This window comes from Lates calcarifer, unplaced genomic scaffold (assembly GCF_001640805.2).
Source record: "Lates calcarifer isolate ASB-BC8 unplaced genomic scaffold, TLL_Latcal_v3 _unitig_5261_quiver_791, whole genome shotgun sequence".
Classification (NCBI taxonomy): Eukaryota; Metazoa; Chordata; class Actinopteri; family Centropomidae; genus Lates; species Lates calcarifer.
Genome location: NW_026117406.1, coordinates 56515 through 76415, shown reverse-complemented (window position 1 = coordinate 76415; position 19901 = coordinate 56515). Strand labels below are relative to the sequence as shown.

The following is a 19901-nucleotide window of genomic DNA, read 5'->3' as shown; positions in this document are numbered from 1 at the left end:
CTCAGTGTGTGTGGTGTTTGTGTGGCTGCTCCTCTGGACGTCACAGAGACGCAGCTCAGTCAGAACCAGTTCATCATCAGAGGGTCCTGGTCTGTGAAGATTCACAATCCCAATATCTTCGTTTGTATAAAACAGTTAGAGAGTAAAACAACTGACCACAGAATGACACCATATAGAAGATGTATGATACAGTATCTCACTGCAGGGAGTTCACCCCTCACATCCCAGCAGCCATGTTATTAAATCTCCTGAAGGGACAATACTATAGAAGTGAAGCTTCAGAGGAGTCAGTGTACAGCTTGTATAGCAGCACAGATTTACTAACACATAAATAACACAGCAACAGGTGAGTGCACCTCACAGTGAACATGTCCAGTGTCAATATTTAGTGTGAGCAGCATTGTTATGTAGCACTGCAGGTGCTGGTGGATGTTAGACACCTTGCGCTCCTCCATCATCCACCTGAGGATGCCCCACAGGTGCACCACATACTTGGCCACTCCATCACCTTCAGCTTCAGCTTCCTCAGCAAGGCAGCTGTCATCTTGGAGGTGTGTTTGAGGTCGTTATGTTGGAAAACTGCCATGCAGCCGAGTTTCCGAAGGGAGGGGATCATGCTCTGCTTCAGACATTCATGTTTCCCCCAATGAATCTCAGCTCCCCAGTGCCAGCAGCACTCATGCAGCCCCCCCACCATGTTTGACTGCAGGCAAGACACAGTTATCTTGGTACTCCTCACCAGGGCACCACCACACATGCTGGACTTCATCTGAGCCAAACAAGTTTATCTTAGTCTGGTCAGGGCCACAGGACATGGTTCCAGTAATTGATGCTCTTGGACTGTCCATACAAGCTGTACACTGACTCCTCTGCAGCTTCACCTCTATAGTATTGTCCCTTCAGGAGATTTAATAACATGGCTGCTGGAATGTGAGGGGTGAGATAGAGTATCTAAAACATGCCCAGCTGACTGAGACACTGAGGATGACGTCAGTGTAAACGTCGTGTTCACCTTGTTATTCATTACAGGGGAGTATAACTTAGAACACACCTGAAGCTTTGTTTCCTATAAATCCCAGTTTACGAGACGTTCACAGTGTTAATGAACGAGGTCCCAGGTCTGATTCAGACTGAGGTGAACGACCTGAAGTCTCTGAGTCTCAGACCTGATCAGGTCCAGTCTCCTTCACTGCTTCCTCTCTTATCTCCTTCAGCAGAGGAGACACTGCAGCTTCCTTCACCAAAGGACAGAATGACGTCCCATGATGCCTTGCAGCAGCAGCAGCAGATCCACGTGTAGAAACAGCAGAGCTCCTGTTTTCTGTTTGAGACTCAGAAACTGATGAAATCCTTCCTCCTCTAACAATCATTTCCTCTTCTTAACAAACGTATAAAAAGGTCAAAGGTCAGAACAGGAGATTCTGACTTTCTGTCTGAAGATAAATCACTCTGAACCGGAACCTGAGGAACAGGAACCTGAACTGTAGCTCTGAGTCTGTCTCTGTTTGTCTCTGTGTTATAAATAAAGTTGGTTTAAAAAACACTGAGCGTCAGATTCTTCATCACCTCAGGACGTTTTCCATCGAAGAGAAGAGAAGAGAAGATTATTTCACCTGTCATCAGTGTGTCTGCTGTCTCCTTTACACCGGTGTGCTGACTGTGCGCATGCGCAGTATTCCTGGTGAGTTTTCTCCTTGCTTTTATTGTGAAGGGCTTTAGCAGACTTCCTGTTGAAATCGAAACTAAAGTTGAGTCCGTCAGAGGAAAGTCCCTCCGTGTCCTCTGCGGGTTGATCGGTGTGTGTTGAAGAAGCGGGTTTAATAACAGAGGATGAAGGTGCTGCTCCTCCTCCTCCTGTACGGTAAGAAAACCTTCCACCAAACTCCCTTTAAAAACTCCGACAAACCGAGGACTCAGGACCGTTATTTCCGCGGAGCAGCTCAGTGCGGGGCGGTTCCTGCTCAGTCAGACCCCGGTCCGCTTCAGTCCCTGACGGACTACACGGTCCTGGTCCCGGTGTCCCGGTTCACAGGAGGAAGGGGGCAGTTTTCAGACCGGAAACCGACGGTGCTGAGGAAACAAGAGAGTTTACAGAGTTCAGATAAACTCTGAGAGGCCTGTAGGGGGAGCAGGGGGGGCAACGGCTCAGGTCAGGTCAGGAAACAGACTGTGGAGGTTCAGTCCAGCTCAGCTGCTGTGAGGAGGAGTCAGAGATTTCAGAGATGATGATGAGGATGATGATGATGATGATCAGCACAGGGCGGTGTCTCTGTCTCTGTCTCTGACTGAATCAGTGTAAAGTATTAACTGTGAAAGGAGTGAGAGCAGAGGAAACTCTGACCAAAGCTCTGATGAAACCTTTTCTTTCTTTAATCAGTGTTACTATCAACACACTTCCTGTTGTTTTCACAATAAAAGCTCCTTATAACGGCAGAGCTGCTTTTACTGTGAAATCCTAGAGGAAGTTTGATGTCAGGGTAACAGGTGGAGGCAGGATGGAGTCAGAGCTGTGGAGTCTGACTCAGAAACAGGAAGTCACAGTGACGATGGGGGCTGACTAACACTGTCTCTGTCCTCACAGGTACCCAGCAGGGACAGTCTCAGCAGGGACAGTCTCAGCTGGTGGAGGTGAAGGTGGATGAGGGGGTGGAGTCTGTCTCTCTGCCCTGCACAGCCTCTCTGATCAACATAGACTCAGTGATCTGGAACCGCGTGGACCTCAGTCCCTCCACTGTTCACTATCGTAGAGAGACAAGTTCTGGTTTTCAAGACGACCTTCAGAACCAGAACCCACAGTTTAAAGACCGGACGTCGCTGAATCCTGATCTCTTGACAACAAGAGACTTCAGCTTGAGTCTGAGGGACATTCAGGTCAGTGACAGAGGAACCTACACCTGCACCGTCACAGGACAGAAGGGGGAGACAGTACAGTCTCATGTCCTGCTGCTGGTCAGGAGCAAAGAGGAAATACAACTGGAGAAGAAGAAGCAGAGAGACACAGGTCAGAGGTCAGACAGAGGTCAGAGGTCAGACAGAGGTCAGAGGTCAGACATATAAAACTCATCTGTCTGTTTTTCTTACAGCTGTTGGTCTGGGTGTTGGTCTTCCTTTAGTTCTGGCTCTGGTTGGATTCCTCCTGTTCCTTGCTCATCGTCGTGGATACCTCCGCTTCACCAAACCCTCCACAGGTACGCTGTGTGAGTCATGTGACACAGTGTTTACCTGCTCTCACCTGATGACGGTCGTCTCTTTGCAGGAAGCTGATTGGTTAAAGGAGCAGTTTGACTTTAGTCTCTGTCCCTGAGTCTGAGCAACACCTCCCTCTGCAGGCAGATACACAGCTGCTGCTAGCTTAGCTTAGCTTAGCTTAGCATACAGAGGGAAAACTGCTTTCTTAGTTTAGCATATGGAGGGGAAATACAGGGGGAAACAGTTAGCTTAGCTGATAATGATTCTATAAAGATAATTCCAGAACGCAGAGTTTCGCTTTACTGTAAGCTGAACCAGGACCCTGGTCTCAGTGGTCCTGATAGAGGAGCAGAGAAAACCTGGACCTGACAGAGACCAGGTCTGTGGTCCAACAGTGTTTTTCTCCTCTGAAGTTTCCTCACTAAAGTAAGTGACTCTGAAGTTTCTGATCAGACCTGGTCCAGGTCTCGACATATTTAGGAGATTCAGTGCTTCCTATCTTATCTCAGCAGAGGAGACAGTGGAGATTCCTTTACCAAAGGAAAGGAGAGAATGACGTCCCATGATTCCTTGCAGCAGCAGGAGATCCACCAACATGTAGAAACAACAGACTTGATCAGTAACTCCTGAAATCCTCCTGATTGGCTGAACTCCAGATCTTTAAATACAGATCTATTCTGTTTCAAATCCTGAATTTATTCTGATTAACTAAGTAAACATTGTACACACACATGGTTTATTAAATCCCTCCATCCCTGTTCTTTAAATATACAAAATAAACAAAAAGGAATATAAAAAGCATCAGTGCCATGGAACTCAGTAAACTTTAGTCTAAATCTGATTTCTTCTTAGACTTAGACTTGAGGGTTTATTGATCCCTTTGGGATGACTCCCTCAGGGAAGGGTTAGGGTTAGCCCTGCACAGTTTCTTCCATCTCGATTTTTACTGAATCAGTATTTTAGCAGCTCATCTTTCTCTCCTTGTATTTTCCTTCATGTTATTTTCTTATTTCCTCCCTCCTTTGTCAGTGTTGATGTTGTGTATAAACAGAAGATTCTCTAAGCACCGGATTTCTCTTTTCCTGAGACCTCATCAACTCTCCTTCCATCCTCCATCCGTCTCTGGAGTAGTGGTTAGGAAAGGAGATTTATTTGACTGTCGGGCCTCAGCCCAGCTCTCTGCAGTGTGTTTAGATACATGGTCTGATTTGTCTGAGTGTCCAGGTGTGCACTGTGACATTCAGCAGGTGACACCTTCTGTTTTCTGATTGGCTGCAGGAACAGGTGAAGAGAGACAACTACTGACAGAGACGCTGTTTAACTCTGAGTCTGCAGCTGCTGAACTGTTCATCACCTCTGTTCTCTCTGACTCTGACTGTCTGTTCTTCTCTCAGTCCATGAGGTGGAGGAGGGGGAGGAGTCTGTGAAGTTGCCCTTCAAAACCACAGCTCACCTGCCTGAAGACGTCAGAGTGGAGTGGAGGATCTGTGCATCTGAGCCTGTGATCGTCCATGTGAATCAGGACGGCACAGATCAACCTGACAAACAGCACCAGGATTACAGAGGTCGCACAGAGATGAAGAGAGACCTGAGACGAGACCTCAGTCTGACTCTGAAGAAACCAACAGTCAGAGACAGTGGACTCTACGTCTGCAGAGTCCAGAGCAGGGAGGGAGACCTCCTGTATGAGAGAGCAGTGGCTCTCTGGGTCAAAGGTCAGTGCTTCATTTACCTGTTCAGTTTCCTGAAGCTGAAGGTGAGAGGAGGAGGAGCTGAAAACATGTTGATGATCAATGAACTTTAATGATCAATATCTGAACCTGATCAATACTCTGATCTGTCTGCAGGAGGAGGAGGTGAAGAGAGACAACCACTGACATTATCAATCAGTGAGTCTGCAGCTGCTGAGTTGAACTGTTCATCACCTCTGTTCTCTTGCTGAACTGTGAAACCACAAGTGACCAGCCTGATCACAGAGGTCACACAAACATGCAGAGCTTTGAAAACATGTTGACCCACATACAGTTTGAATCAGTCTGCTCCAGGAGGGAGAGGTCAATCATGGTCCTGAATGACCTTGTAGAGTGGTGTGACCATCACTGCACCTCCCAGCTGTTAGTCAGGGTTCACATGTTGAGACAGTGGAACAGTGATGATCTGAATCAGGTCCTCAGCTGGTCTGTAATCTGCAGAGACTTTACTTTCTACCTTTAAGGTGGAGAAGACTGATGGCTTCATTTAATCTGTTATTGAGTCCATGTTAACTCTCTGTTTTATCTCTTGGTATATGAACCTCACGGTGCAGAACAAACACCGTCTGTCTCACATAGTTAAAGTAGTCAGCAGCTTTCTCTGCAGTTATCTGCAGAAAGCACAGGATCTCAGCCCTGATCACACCACCACCCCACACACACACACACACAGGTTAAAGCGACAGGTTCAAATTCTCCTGTGTTTGTTTAATAAATTCACTTATTCTGCTCTGACACTGCACTGGAACTCAAACACCTTCTATTTTTCATCCTCATTTGTTACTGTTGTTACTGTTGTGATGTTTAGTTATTTCTTCTTTTATTCTGCTGCAAATCAGTTTCTCTTTGAGGGACAATAAGATCTGAACAAAGGTCAGAGGTCAAAGGTCAGAGCTGCTGTGACTGACTGTCGTCTGTGTCTCTGCAGGTGGAGACAAACCCTGAGTGACCTCATCAGTGACCTCATCAATGACCTCATCAGTGACCTCATCAGGGCGTCTTCTTCCTCTGTGGTGTAAAACCAGTCGCCTGTGGAGGATCTTTGATCAGAGACAGAGGTCTCACTCTGTGTGGTGTTCAATGTCATGTTTCCTCTGTAAGACAGAGACAGAATATATCAGCTTCATGCTCTGAGTATATCAGCTTCAGCTTCAGCTTCAGTTTAAATCAGCTTCAGCTCCTCATGTATCAGCTTCTCTGTCATAGTTAAAGTCAGTGATGTTTTTGATGATTCTCTTCTGTCACAGTTTGGTGTTTTTAAAATGTTGACTCATGTTTATTCAATAACAATAATCTGCTTCAGCTCAGCTCTGTGACTGTGTCTGAGTTTGACATGAAAACAGCTGATCAGAGAGGAGGAAGGAAACTGGGCAGTGTCCTCTCTCTGATCAGCTGTTTCCTTCCTCCTCTCTCTGGGCGGTGTTGATGACCCTCTGCACAGCCTTCCTGTCCTCAGCTGTGGAGCCTGTACCACACACTCAGACAGTGTGTTAGTACACTCTCCACAGAGGAGTGGTAGAAGGCCAGCAGCAGCTTCCTGTCCAGATTGGTTTTCCTGAGGACATGCAGGCAATGCAGCTTCTTCACGAGGGCCTTGGTGTTGTGAGTCCAGCAGAGATCGACTGAGATGTGGGGGCCCAGGAACCTGAAGGTGGTCACAGTTTCCACATGTTCTCCATTTATGAGGAGGGGTTGTGGTCTTGTCTGTCCTTTCTGAAGTCCATAATAATAATAAGAGTTCTTTAGTTTTCTGGACGTTCAGTGTCAGGTTGTTAGCTGAGCACCAGAGGGACAGTTCCTCTACCTCAGCCCTGTATACTGTCTCATCCCCATCAGAGATGAGCCCAACCACAGTGGTATCATCTGCATACATGATGATGATGATGATGTTGGGTGGGTTGGAGTGCAGTCATAGGTTTACAGGGCGTACAGCAGGAGGCTCAGTGCTGAGTGTGAGTGTGGAGGAGAGGTGGAGGCCAAGTTTGACAGATGTGGGTGGTGTGTGAGGAAGTGATGCAGGCGGGGAGGGGGATCTGTAGTTGGAGCAGTTTGGTGATTAAAATGTCCAGAATGATTGTGTTGAACGCTGAGCTGTAATCCACAAAGAGCATCCTCACGTAGCTCTTTCAGTTTTCCAGATGACTCAGCGCCCCGTGGAGTATACGTGGTCAAGTGTCCTCTCCCCCCTGATTGGACATTTGACATGCTGGTGGAATTTGGGGAGTATAGTCCTAGCTATGTGAGCGTGACATAGCCTGACAAACCTCAAGAAAAAACACAGGAAAAAACACACAATAGTGCACAGAAGTAGGGAGCCTCGAGCCGCTGCGTCTGTGCGCGCTGCCATCTGAAACAGCTGATCAGAGAGGAGGAAGGAAGGAAACAGCTGGTTTTCTGCTTTTCACTGATAACCTTCAGTTTTATCTCTACAGCTACAGAACTGTTCAGGAGGAGTCAGGATGAGACAGATTTAGCATTTACTAAGACAGTCCTGTTCAGTCTGATGTAAATCCTGTTTCCTCCTGTTCCTGGGTCTGTTTCCAGATGCTGCAATGCTGAGTCTGTGTTGTCTGAACAGATCTGAGTCCAAAAAACTGTTCAGAGTCATTCTACTGCTGCACTGTGACGAGGGAGAGAAAGTAAAAAATTGAGGGGGTCTGAAATGCTTTCTGAATGCACTGTATCTGTGTTGTAGAATGATTTGTAATATAGTCACACTAGAATGTGGTTTTAAATGTGTTGAATTTAGATGGCTTAATAGGATATATGTTTTATTTCTGTTTGCAACACATTATCCACAGTTGTGACCGACCATAAAACACTTTTCACCGACTTTTGACATGAACATTTAAAAAACATACTTATTGATTATTTCACGGGGTTACTAATGACACATGATTTGGATACTTTCATGTCTGGGAAAAGAATCTGGATTTAAGCAGTGAAGGCTGTTCAACAGTCTGAGAGAGGAGCAGGTGTAGGGTTTACAGTAACTGTAGAACTGGTTGATTTCAGTCAGGAAGTCGGGGTTACTGCTGTCCCTGAAAGCACCAAACACTCAGTCTGTTTGTTTTCACACAGTGTTTACGAGGTGTGATGATAAAGCTCAGAGTGGTTGTTTCCTTTGAACAATGATGCTCATGTTTGTTCCTGTTTTCATCTTTTTTCCATTGAAGGTTGTTGTGAATGTTAAGAGGCGTCACTGAGCCTCCTCTGCTCAGTTTACAGCTCAATATACTGAGCTGCTGATTCTGTCTGAGCTTCATATCAGACAGTTGCAGGTCATCCAGGTCTTAATGTCCTTCAAGCTTCAACTTTAACTCACTGATTGGTTTCATCAGCTTCTTTAACAAATATACTATCATATATAATAATAGATAATAGAGCATCATCTGCATAACAATGAACGTTTCCTAAAGGAAGCAAATACAAGGTGAATCTGATCCAAGACCAGAACCCTGAGGACACTGTGTCTAAGGACTGTCAGGACTTTTATTTGTAATGAGTATTTGTACTCTGTGGTGTCAGTACTTTTACTGAAGTACTGAAGGTGCAGTCTGACACCAGTGATCAGTAATTATTGATCATGTGATCAGTTTTTAATCTGTTTCCATGAAACTGTCAAACGAATTTAAACTGAACTTCGAGGCTGCGTCGTGTCGTCAGAAGGTGGCGCTATAGGCCACGTCACACAGAGCTGGAATTAACAGAGTAGAAGAAGAAGGAGAGGCCAGGAACAGGAAACAGGAAGTTGTTCAGCAATCACCAAAAAAACATAGAAGAAACTGAGAGAAACACTGAGAGAGGATTCAGGACGTTTCAAACCGCCGTGTTCTCAGACGTTATAAAAGACGCCAGATACTGTTTCTTCTTCTTCTGCTTCTTCTTCTTCTTCTTTGTCTTTTGTGAAGAGGAAGTGGAAACAGCTGATCAGTCAGTCAGTGAAGCACACCTTTTTAAAAAACAATGAAAACCACAACAGGTGAGTAAAGAACTTTTCTTTGTCTGTTGCTGTTTTATGAAGAGAGAGTGAGACAGAAACTGTGATGCAGTGGCAGCCATGTTGGATCTGAGGTGTCAGTTTATTAGGAACAGCAGCTGAACCTGAGTCTGATCCAGCAGTCCTGTAATAATCCTCCTTCATGAAGGTTTGAATCTTTACAGGAAATAACCAGGTCTCTGTTTCCACTTCCTGTTAAACTGCTGCTGAGTCTCTCTTCATCTCCTGGAGGAAAAGCTGAAACCAAATGAAACCAACAGAGCTGCTGTCACTCAGAGTGGCCTCAGACATCAGATCAGATCAGATGTGGTTGTATTGTGTTAGCGTCTGGGAGCTGGATGGAGACGGAGACGAGCAGGGAAACGTCTCTGTTGTGGACTCAGGACGAGGACGTGGATTCACTGAGGTCAGTGTTGTTCATCCAGTCGTCCTGCTGCAGTGTGTGGTGAGTTTACAGCTGGTTGGACAGTGTCTCCCTCACTCTCTGAAGGACATTTAACATCAGCCGTCCTGAATCTGAGACATCACATGATCAGTCGTCTGGTTTCCTGCTCTGTGATTGGCTGTTAGTTCAGGAAGTGTTTGATCACGTTTGTTTAACTGTGCAGCCTGAGCTCAGACTGTTTCAGAGAGTTTCTGTTACTCAGCCTGCACTCGTTGAGATTAATGAGGTGGACATATTAATAGAAACACCTGTGTTAACTGGTTCTGCCTCTAAAGTCAGGTGTTGATCTGGTCTTTGGTTTGGAGTCCAGTCCACTGAAGTCCTGTTGGTCTGTCCACTGCTGTTCGACCACTAAACTCTCTCCAGACTCTCTGACCTGGTTCTTGTGTAGGTGTAGAGGAGGTTCATAGAGTCTGAGTCTTTTGTGGACCGGTTCTGGTTTTGGAACCAGGTCCTGGATTTGTCTTGGCTGTAAGATCACAAACCGTCATCCAGACGATGAAAACATATTGATGTAAACAGTGGATTTTACAACATGAAATAAACGAGAGATGTTTTCATTCGGTCACATCAGAGCCCTACCTCCTGTCTATCAGCTGGGTCAGGTCAGTGAGGAAGAATCAGTTCGTCCCTACAGAGTCTCCGATCACTGAGTACAACAACAATAACTTCTCATCCTTTAAAGGTTTAACCTCAGCTGCAGCAGCTCCTGTCCTCACATTTCTAACCCTCCCTCTGTTGACGGGCAGAGATGATCACACTGAACAGAGTTGTTAGAAAACAAAGGGTCTAAACAGGAAGTGGTCGTAAAAGCCTCGGATCAGTGGAGTGACAGGACCGAAGGGATTAAAACGATTCTGTCTTTTCAGCAGATCAACACGATCCACCTGGTTTTTATTCAGCACAGCAAGAAAAGTCTCACAATGTACAGAAGATTAAATACAACACTGCTGACATGCTGATCCATCAGTGATAATAATCAACACTACAACACAGAGAGCTGCTCTGAACAATGACTGTTTAGTAGAGGAAGGCCAAGGTGGAGAAAACAGATCCAGATTCATATGAATCCAGCTCAGTGTGAACACAGTCTCAGTGGAAACATCAGGAAGCTTCAATGAAGAGCTGCAACAAGCTGATACACAACATATATATACATGATAGTGACAGACAGGAGATCTAATACATCCAATAATCCATCCACTGTATCTAATCCATACGAGGGCTGATTGATCAGTCTGTGTCCTAGAAGGTAGAAGGTAGAAGGAGGAGAGTTCAACACCTCATCACCTGGACGTTCAGTTCAGCTCTCTGACTGATTCTACACAGAGTTTGAAGTTTTCTAGTTTTTCAGTTTCAGCTGTAGGATGGAGGTGGTGCTGGAGGTGGAGTCTGGAGTCCTGAGCTGTGTGAGGGCTGATGGTTCAGTCTGTGTCAGAAGGTCAAAGTGATTCTGCAGAAAGTTTGAGGTCATTAACTCTGGTTAACGTTGTTTTCTGTTTCACCTCTGTCTGAGAGAGTGGACCACATCAGCCTTCTGATGATCCACGACCTCCGTCTGAGGGTCTGATCACCCAAAGAGGTGGAGGAGGTGGAGAAGTGAGCGGCTGAATTCAAACATGGCAGAGATCCTGGAAGACCTGTCACCATCACCGTACAGGAGACTTTGGACAGGATCCATGATGAGTAACTGCACTGCCACAGAGCCGGGTCTCTCCCAGGAACACGTCCATGTTATCCAGGACCAGGACTCAGCTCAGTCCTGGATATGAACCAACACCGTCCTGTTCACCTGAGCTCAGACTACGACCTCTGCAGAAGGAGCTCAGTGTCATCACCACTCTGTGTTGGGGGGTTTAACACGCTGCTGTTCCTAATAAACTGACCACTGCCCTCATGTTTTCTCGTCCTCGTCTCCAGCTCACTCTCCTCTGTCTCCGTCTCTTCACCTGGTTCACCTGGACTCACACACCTGTCCCTGACTGACTGATGGAGTTTCCTCAGTGGTCGTTGTTCTCTCTAAATGAAAAGGTGTGAACAGTTTCTGTTCCGTCCTCAGAGGATTCTCAGACACATCCTAACTGACTGAATGAGTGGTAAAGTAATAATAAAGAAGGAAGAAGAAGCTCCAGTTTAACAAACAGTCTCCACCTGCTGGACTCTTTACTCCACAGTTCAAACATGGATCTGATTGAAGACTGAAGAGTCTGGACTTTATGATCCTGTGTTGATCATTTAAAACAGAATATCAGATTTTTAGTCCATGTCGAGAAGAAAAAACACATCAACACATTTTATACTGAAGGAAACTTTTAATAAAACATAAATATGTTAAAATGAACAGAAAGAATGAACATGTTGATGTTAGTGCAGTTTGCTGCAGTTTATAATAAACAGCTGATCATCAAAACACTGATCATCTGTGGGAAACCTCTGGATGTTACCCACCACCACCACCACATCCTGTGTTTTGTTCCTGTCATGACGACTCCGGCCACTAGAGGTCACTGAACAACCAGCTGATAGATGAACACAGAGAAACCAGAGAAACCAGAGATCTGCAGAGAAGGACGTCCAGCAGAGAGTCCTCAGATTACTGCAGAGACACAACAACACACACTGTAACACACACTGTAACACACACTAACACACACTCTGCTGCAGGTGTGACTCACCTGCTCTCACTGATGAATAAACAACATCTGGATCAGACGGTTGCTCTGAAACAAACACACAGCTGTTAGAGTGTGTCTGCTGTGTTCATGTTGTTGTTGTTGTTGTGTGTGTTGTCATGGTTACCAGTCCTCCTGTCAGCAGTCCTCTGACCTCTGATGATCACCTGACCATAGATGACCTCATCAGTACCTGTGAGAGTAGACAGCAGTTTATTAGGAACACCTGGTTCAGGTCCACTGGATCCACATGTGGCCACATTCCAGAGACTGTTCCTGACTCGCCCAACATCAGGTCTGCTCCTGGTTCCCTGATCCGTCAGATCCCAGTCTTCATCTCAGCTCAGCGAGCATCCTCCTCCCTCCTCCCTCCTCCCTCCTCCCTCCTCCATCCTCCATCCTCCCTGCAGTGTGTGAGTGTGTGTGTGAGTGTGTGAGTGTGTGTACCTGCAGTGTGTGTGTGTTCATGTGTGTACCTGCAGTGTGTGTGTGTGTGTTTACCTGCAGTGTGTGTGTGTGTGTGTGTGTGTGTACCTGCAGTGTGTGTGTGTGCCTGCAGTGTGTGTGTGTGTGTTTACCTGCAGTGTGTGTGTGTGTGTGTGTGTGTGTGTGTGTACCTGCAGTGTGTGTGTGTGTTCATGTGTGTACCTGCAATGTGTGTGTGTGTGTTTACCTGCAGTGTGTGTGTGTGTGTGTGTGTGTGTGTGTGTGTGTGTACCTGCAGTGTGTGTGTGTGTGTGTGTATGTGTGTACCTGCAGTGTGTGTGTGTGTGTTTACCTGCAGTGTGTGTGTGTGTGTGTGTGTGTGTACCTGCAGTGTATGTGTGTACCTGCAGTGTGTGTGTGTGTGTGTGTACCTGCAGTGTGTGTGTGTGTACCTGCAGTGTGTGTGTGTGTGTGTGTACCTGCAGTGTGTGTGTGTGTGTTTACCTGCAGTGTGTGTGTGTGTGGTGTGTGTGTGTGTGTGTGTGTACCTGCAGTGGTGTGTGTGTGTGTGTGTGTACCTGCAGTGTGTGTGTGTGTGTGTGTGTGTGTGCCTGCAGTGTGTGTGTGTGTGTGTACCTGCAGTGTGTGTGTGTGTGGTGTGTGTGGTGTGTGGTGTGTGTGTGTGTGTGTGTGTGTGTGTGTGTGTACCTGCAGTGTGTGTCCTCACAGCAGAGTAGACTGTGTCTTCATCAGAGGAGCATCTGTCTGGAAGATAAACACAGATCACACTGAGGTTCATGGATCGAGGAGCAGCAGGAAATCAAAGAGCAGGGGTCCACCAAGACCTGGTCCACTGAGACCTGGTCCACCAAAACATAGTCCACTGAGACCTGGTCCACCAAGACCTGGTCCAGCAAGGTGGACTGTGTCTGTTCCTGTCTAGGTTGTTAATGAATTGTGGACCTGGCCTGGTCTGATCCAGCACCTGTGGGACCTGACTAATCCCTGATGTCACCAAAACAGCTATAACCCTTCAGGACATGGACCAGGAGCTCTGAGGGGGTCCTGTGGGGTCTGGAACTAGGACACTGACAGTGGATCTTTTGGGCCCTGAGGGCGTCAGGGTGGAGGGCCTCCATGGATCTGTCTTGTTCTGGATCATCCCACAGATCCTGGATCAGATTGGGGTCTGAGGAGTCTGGAGGCCAGGTCAACACCTTGGTTTCTGTGGTGTGTTAGGAGCATTGTCCTGCTGGATGAGGCCCCTGTTACCATAGAAGGGGGGACAGAGGAGGTCCAGACTCTTGGACCAGCTGATCATTTATCCTTTAGTGATCAGAGTCTCCGTCCATGACCAGTTGGATCCAGATGATCAACACAGGTCTTACCTCTCCTGCTGACTGTCGGTCTGATGGAGACGTCAGCATAGGTCACGTCTACAGGAGGAGGTGGATGACGACTTCCTGCAGAGAGGAGGGCGTTAAGTGTTGGTCACCTGACCGACCTTCAGTCAGATTAAACTCAGAGACCTGATCAGATCAGCTGAGTCTGATCGATTTCATACCTGTCTGTTTCCTCCACTGCTGCAGGAGTCCACCCAGAACCAGAACCAGGAGAACCAGGAGAACCAGAGAACCCAGAGCTGCTATGACGTGGACAGGGAGGGAGCGGAGAAAGGAGGAGGACTCGAAGGGAGGCAAGGAGGGATTAGAAGACTTGTGAGAGTCTGTAGAAGAATTGGAAGAAGGACCCACAGGAAATGAAAGAGGAGATGAAGGAGGAGGAGGAGGAGAGGGGTGAAGGTCGGGTTTAGGAGGTGATGTGGTGGGAGGAGGACGAGGAGGAGGAGGAAGAGGAGAGGAAGGAGGAGCTGCAGGAGAGATGAGTAGAACCTGGTTCAGTGCAGTGATCAGTTTATTATCAGGTCAGCAGGTTAGTTCATATCTTTAAACTGTCATAGAAACAGGAAGTGATGTCACTGACCTCTGACCCTCAGTCTGCTCAGAGGAGATGATCCATGCAGATCAGTAGAACACCAGTAGAGACCTTCATGAGACTGTTGGACTTTACTGAGGGTGAGTTCTCCATCAGGTCCACATCCAAGGAGGACACCATCCCTGAAGAAAAAAGCCTCGAGTCTGTTGTTGTCTTTGTCTCTACAGCGCAGAGTGACATCACTTCCTGTCATCACAGGAAGTGCAGGGATCTCCAGAATAACTGGAACACCTGAACCACAGAGACACAGACAGAGTTTCACCAACAGACCTGAACCACAGAGACACAGACAGAGTTTCACCAACAGACCTGAACCACAGAGACACAGACAGAGTTTCACCAACAGACCTGAACCACAGAGACACCGAGTCTGAGACTCTGCTGAAACCACATGCAACATGAACAGGTTCATCTCTGTACCTGATACTGTGATGTTGATCTGATCAGCTCTGTCTTCACACCAGTAACCTCCAGAGTCTGAGACACTGAGACCAGAGATGATACAGGAGGAACCATCAAACCTCCCAAATCCTGAAGCTGGTCCACAGTCCTCAGTCTGTCCTCCTCTGGTCCTCTTTACTGTCTGTCCATCTTCGACACAACTCAGAGACACAGAGTCTTCAGAGAAGAACTGCTGAAGGTTTGGACTGACATTCAGAGAGACTGGAGGACAGACAGTCAGAAAGACAGACATACAGACAGACAGTCAGTCAGACAGTCACACAGACAGACAGACAGACAGTCAGACAGACAGACAGACAGACAGACAGTCAGACAGACAGACAGACAGACAGTCAGACATACAGACAGACAGTCAGTCAGACAGTCACACAGACAGACAGACAGACAGACAGTCAGACAGACAGACAGACAGTCAGACAGACAGTCAGACAGACAGACAGACAGACAGACAGACAGTCAGACAGACAGACAGACAGACAGTCAGTCAGAGTAAATGTATCTGTATTATTATTGGAGTCAGTGACTGTTTTCTCTTCCATCAGCTCACCTGCAGAAACAGTCAGTCCAGACAGCAGCAGCACAGACACACCTGCAACAGGAGGACAGAGGACACTGAGGGACAGAGGACACTGAGGGACAGAGGACACTGAGGGTCAGAGGTCAGTGAGGGACAGAGGACACTGAGGGTCAGAGGACACTGATGGACTCAAACATTCATCCAGAGTCCTGCAGACTCAGGAGTCCTGCAGCAGGTCGACGTTTCTTCCCTCAGTATCAGTTTTGCTGTGATCTCTGTGATGGGTGGAGGACGTGTGTGGCTCCACCTACTGGAGGTTGACTGCAGTCATAGTAAATGATGATCCTGGAGGATTTCCTCCTCGATAACTTGGTTCTCTGGTGCATGGTTCCACCAGGTCCTCGGTCCTGTTAGCATGCTAACTGTTGTTGTTGTTGCTGGGTCGACTGATCCGTCTTTAACCGAGTTATTTTGAGCATCTGAAAGCTCAGACTGTGTGAGACCGACCTCCTACCTGTGTCACTGTGAAAGGAGAAGTGACGACTGAGGATCGGAAAGGAGAAGTGCAACGACTCTCAGATCCTGAGCTGAACTACATCCTGCATAAAGACACAGTTCCCCTCGACCTCGTCTCCAGCTCACTTTCCTCCGTCTCCATCTTCTCTCTTCAGACCTGCTGTTCTCCTGTTTCACCTGGACCTGATCCCAGTCGTCTCATCACCTGATCCAGACCTTAATCCAGTCCCTTTGTCCTCTGTCAGTGTCAGTTGTTGCTCCTGTTGTGTTCCAGTGTGTCGTCCTGGTCTTCCTGCAGCGTCTTCTCCTCTGCTTCTTATTAAAGTATCTGATCTGAGACCAGTCGTCCTGACCACAGGAGGTGAACGAAGAGACGGATCCTGTGAAGCTTCGTGGTTCCAGCTGCTGTAAACGAGTCCAGACTCTACATACATGTTATAATACAGGTGTGTGTCTAAGTATATATATGTACATGTGTCCACAGTCAGTTTGGTCACAGTAACTGTAACTAATGTGTGTTTCCTCTGTAATGAATGAATGAATGGATGTAGGAGGTCAGTGTTTGACTCACCGAGGAGCAGAGACACAGACGGAGTCTTCATGTTGTCTGGATGACGACTGAATGTCAGTCTGAGCAGCAGAGCGACGCCTTCAGCTTCACTTCCTGTTCGCGTGTCCGAGTCTTCCTGGGCTGCCCTCCATGTCACCGTGCTGCTGACCTGAGGGCAGGACTCTGTTAATGCAGCTTTATCCAGACTGGGTCCTTTGTTCAGAGCAGGAACCAACACATCCTGTCCCTCAGACTGACTCTTCTATAAAGAACTGGAGACGGTTTGGACTGACATTCAGAGAGACTGGAGGACAGACAGACAGACAGACAGACAGTCAGTCAGAGTAAATGTATCTGTATCATTATTGGAGTCAGTGACTGTTTTCTCTTCCATCAGCTCACCTGCAGAAACAGTCAGTCCAGACAGCAGCAGCACAGACACACCTGCAACAGGAGGACAGAGGACACTGAGGGACAGAGGACACTGAGGGTCAGAGGTCACTGAGGGACAGAAGACACTGAGGGTCAGAGGACACTGAGGGACAGAGGACACTGAGGGACAGAGGACACTGAGGGTCAGAGGTCACTGAGGGACAGAGGTCACTGAGGGTCAGAGGTCACTGAGGGACAGAGGACACTGAGGGACAGAGGTCACTGAGGGTCAGAGGACACTGAGGGTCAGAGGACACTGAGAGTCAGAGGACAGTGGTTTAATCGAAGCTAACATGGAGGACTGAGGTGAACCTGAGTCTGATGTTGTTGATCATTAATAACCCAGAGGAGGAGGCGACTCACGAGAACAGAATGTGTGAGAAACTAACAAACCCTCCTCTGGTTGGACCTGAATCAGGTCTAGACTGATTCTCTCATCCATGTTCTGGTTTCATGATTGTTTTTATTCACATCACCACCACCACCACTACCATCATCATCACCATCAACACTGACATGTCTGACTCATCCTGAGCCGTTGCCCCCCCCCGCTCCCCCTACAGGCCTCTCTCTCTTGTTTCCTCAGCACCGTCGGTTTCCGGTCTGAAAACTGCCCCCTTCCTCCTGTGAACCGGGACACCGGGACCAGGACCGTGTAGTCCGTCAGGGACTGAAGCGGACCGGGGTCTGACAGAGCAGGAACCGCCCCGCACTGAGCTGCTCCGCGGAAATAACGGTCCTGAGTCCCCGGTTTGTCGGAGTTTTTAAAGGGAGTTTGGTGGAAGGTTTTCTTACCGTACAGGAGGAGGAGGAGCAGCACCTTCATCCTCTGTTATTAAACCCGCTTCTTCAACACACACCGATCAACCCGCAGAGGACACGGAGGGACTTTCCTCTGACGGACTCAACTTTAGTTTCGACTCCAGTTCTTTAATTCTTCAGGGAGTCAGGGAATGTCTGCAGCCCTTCACAATAAAAGACCTGATTCAACCTGATTCAAACAGTTTCCTTTATTAAAACTACACACTGTGTAATATATAAAACAGTCATGTCACAGGTGTCAATGAGCATTATTAGTTAGTTATTATTAGTTCATCCTGAGTCTCTGAGTCCTGGATCACATCAGCTGAGTCTTCATCCTGGCTCTCTGAGTCCTGGATCACATCAGCTGAGTCTTCATGTCCGTGTTTATCAGTCAGCAGCTCGAGGCTGATTCTTCACTTCTTCACTGTCTCAGAATAAATATCTTCATTTCCCATGTCTGTGTTTGTCACGGCTCAACAGCTGAGTTATGATAAGTAACAGGATTATTACAGTAATATCAGCCTTTAGCTCAGTGTAAAGACTGGAAACAGGTTCAGCCATTAGCTGAGCTTAGTGTAATGTAGATAGAGGTTCATGTTACATCCTGCTAAATGGGACAACTGTGCCACCTACTGTTATAAATTGGTACCTGCAGGATTATGGGTAATCCCCAAAGCAATGGAGGGTTTTCCCTGAGGTGTCTGTGGAGCTAACAGCACTGTGACGCTGTCGTTCCAAACAGAGTGAGCGGCTGTTTGTCCACAACAGGTGACTGCTCTGCTCTGTTATCCTTTGTCATGACTGCAGATGTGGAATAAACCTGATCAGGAGACGTCCCACAGAGGTCACATTAGCATTAGCTTAGCATAAAGACTGGGATCAGGAGGAAACCTTTGCCCGTTGGACTAAATGTTGGGAGAACTCTGACAGTCATTTATAAAATGAATCAACTGATAAAAACTGTTGAGTGTGAGAATAAAAGTGTTTCTGATCATCACACCGACTCTGCTCTGATATTGATCAGTACTGATCAATACTGAGTCTGCAGACTGTGTGAGAATCAGCACAAAGAAGTTGACAAAGCGTCCTCCTGTCTTCATCCATCGTCCATCAGCTCCTTCACCTCTGATAATCAACAGACTGATCAAACTAATTGATCAAACTGATTGATCAGCCATCAGAGGAGTTGGATCAGTGGAACTGCTTCTGTTCCTGATGTCGACTGTTTCATCTTCGACCTGAGTTCTCTCTGTAGAGGAGACAGAAGACAGTGAGACAGAGACAAACAACCAGAGACAAACAACGAGAGACAAACAACCAGAGACAAACAACTAGAGACAAACAACGAGAGACAAACAACTAGAGACAAACAACCAGAGACAAACAACCAGAGACAAACATCCAGAGACAAACAACCAGAGACAAACAACCAGAGACAAACATCCAGAGACAAACAACCAGAGACAAACAACCAGAGACAAACAACTAGAGACAAACAAATGACTCTGACCTTTGACTTTGAGCTGCACTGTTTTTGATCTGAGGGGGAATCTCTCACTACTGTAGACGGTGCAGGTGTAGATGTTGTTGTCTGTTTCTGTGGGGTGTTTCAGGGTCAGACTGAGGTCTCCAGTTCTCAGCAGGTCTTTCTTCATCTCTGTTCGGTCTCTGTAAACCTGGTCCTGTTCTTCAGGTCGGTCAGAGCTGTTCTCATACACATGGACCTTCCTGTTGTCTCTGTCCGTCCACTCCACTCTGATGTTTCCATCCAGGTGATCTGTGGTTTTGAAGGGCAGATGGACAGACTCCACCCCTGAATCCACCTCCACCTTTCGAACTGAGAGGACAACAAAGCACATCATCAGCTGTACAGACAGCAGCAGCAGTTTGTCCTCACTCTGACCTGTATCTACAGCACTGACCTTTGACCTGGAGCTTCACTTGTTTCTTCAACAGGATGTTTCCCTCCCTGCTGACAGTGCAGGTGTAGGTGTTGTTGTCCCAGTCTGTGGGGTATTTCAAGGTCAGACTGAGGTCTCCAGTTCTCAGCAGGTCTTTCTTCATCTCTGTTCGGTCTCTGTAAACCTGGTTCTGTTTATCTGGTTGGTCAGAGCCGTTCTCATACACATGGACCTTCCTGCT

The 19901-nt window shown here is 47.2% G+C and overlaps 2 protein-coding genes across 6 annotated transcripts in view; one reads left to right on the top strand and one right to left on the bottom strand.

Annotated features, from left to right (window-relative positions):
- The first annotated feature begins 1698 nt into the window (after positions 1 to 1698).
- On the top strand, positions 1699 to 6247 carry LOC108874224 (uncharacterized). Of its 2 annotated transcripts, none has more exons than XM_018662682.2 (6): positions 1699 to 1861; positions 2582 to 3001; positions 3084 to 3188; positions 4584 to 4904; positions 5037 to 5078; positions 5869 to 6247. In XM_018662682.2, exons 1-6 carry the CDS (start codon positions 1831 to 1833, stop codon positions 5883 to 5885), a joined length of 936 nt encoding a protein of 311 aa, XP_018518198.1. In that variant the 5' UTR covers positions 1699 to 1830; the 3' UTR covers positions 5886 to 6247. The 2 variants fall into 2 exon arrangements, with proteins under 2 accessions (XP_018518198.1, XP_018518197.1); XM_018662681.2 differs by having other exon boundaries at positions 5037 to 5146.
- Positions 6248 to 8016: 1769 nt separating this feature from the next.
- LOC108874226 (uncharacterized) overlaps positions 8017 to 19901 on the bottom strand; it is a 32373-nt gene continuing 20488 nt past the window's right edge. Inside the window, exons 5-10 of one of the 4 annotated variants that reach the window (XM_051068769.1) lie at positions 14048 to 14353; positions 13872 to 13946; positions 13192 to 13248; positions 12185 to 12250; positions 12061 to 12105; positions 8017 to 11981 (exon numbers count right to left, since the gene is read on the bottom strand). In XM_051068769.1, the coding sequence (XP_050924726.1) occupies positions 11974 to 11981; positions 12061 to 12105; positions 12185 to 12250; positions 13192 to 13248; positions 13872 to 13946; positions 14048 to 14353 (557 nt within the window). In that variant the 3' untranslated portion in view covers positions 8017 to 11973. Of the gene's footprint in view, positions 12106 to 12184; positions 12251 to 13191; positions 13249 to 13871; positions 13947 to 14047; positions 14354 to 15402; positions 15530 to 16544; positions 16828 to 16925; positions 16968 to 19901 lie in introns of those variants that run through there. The other 3 variants (XM_051068768.1, XM_051068766.1, XM_051068767.1) reach the window with 3 other exon arrangements.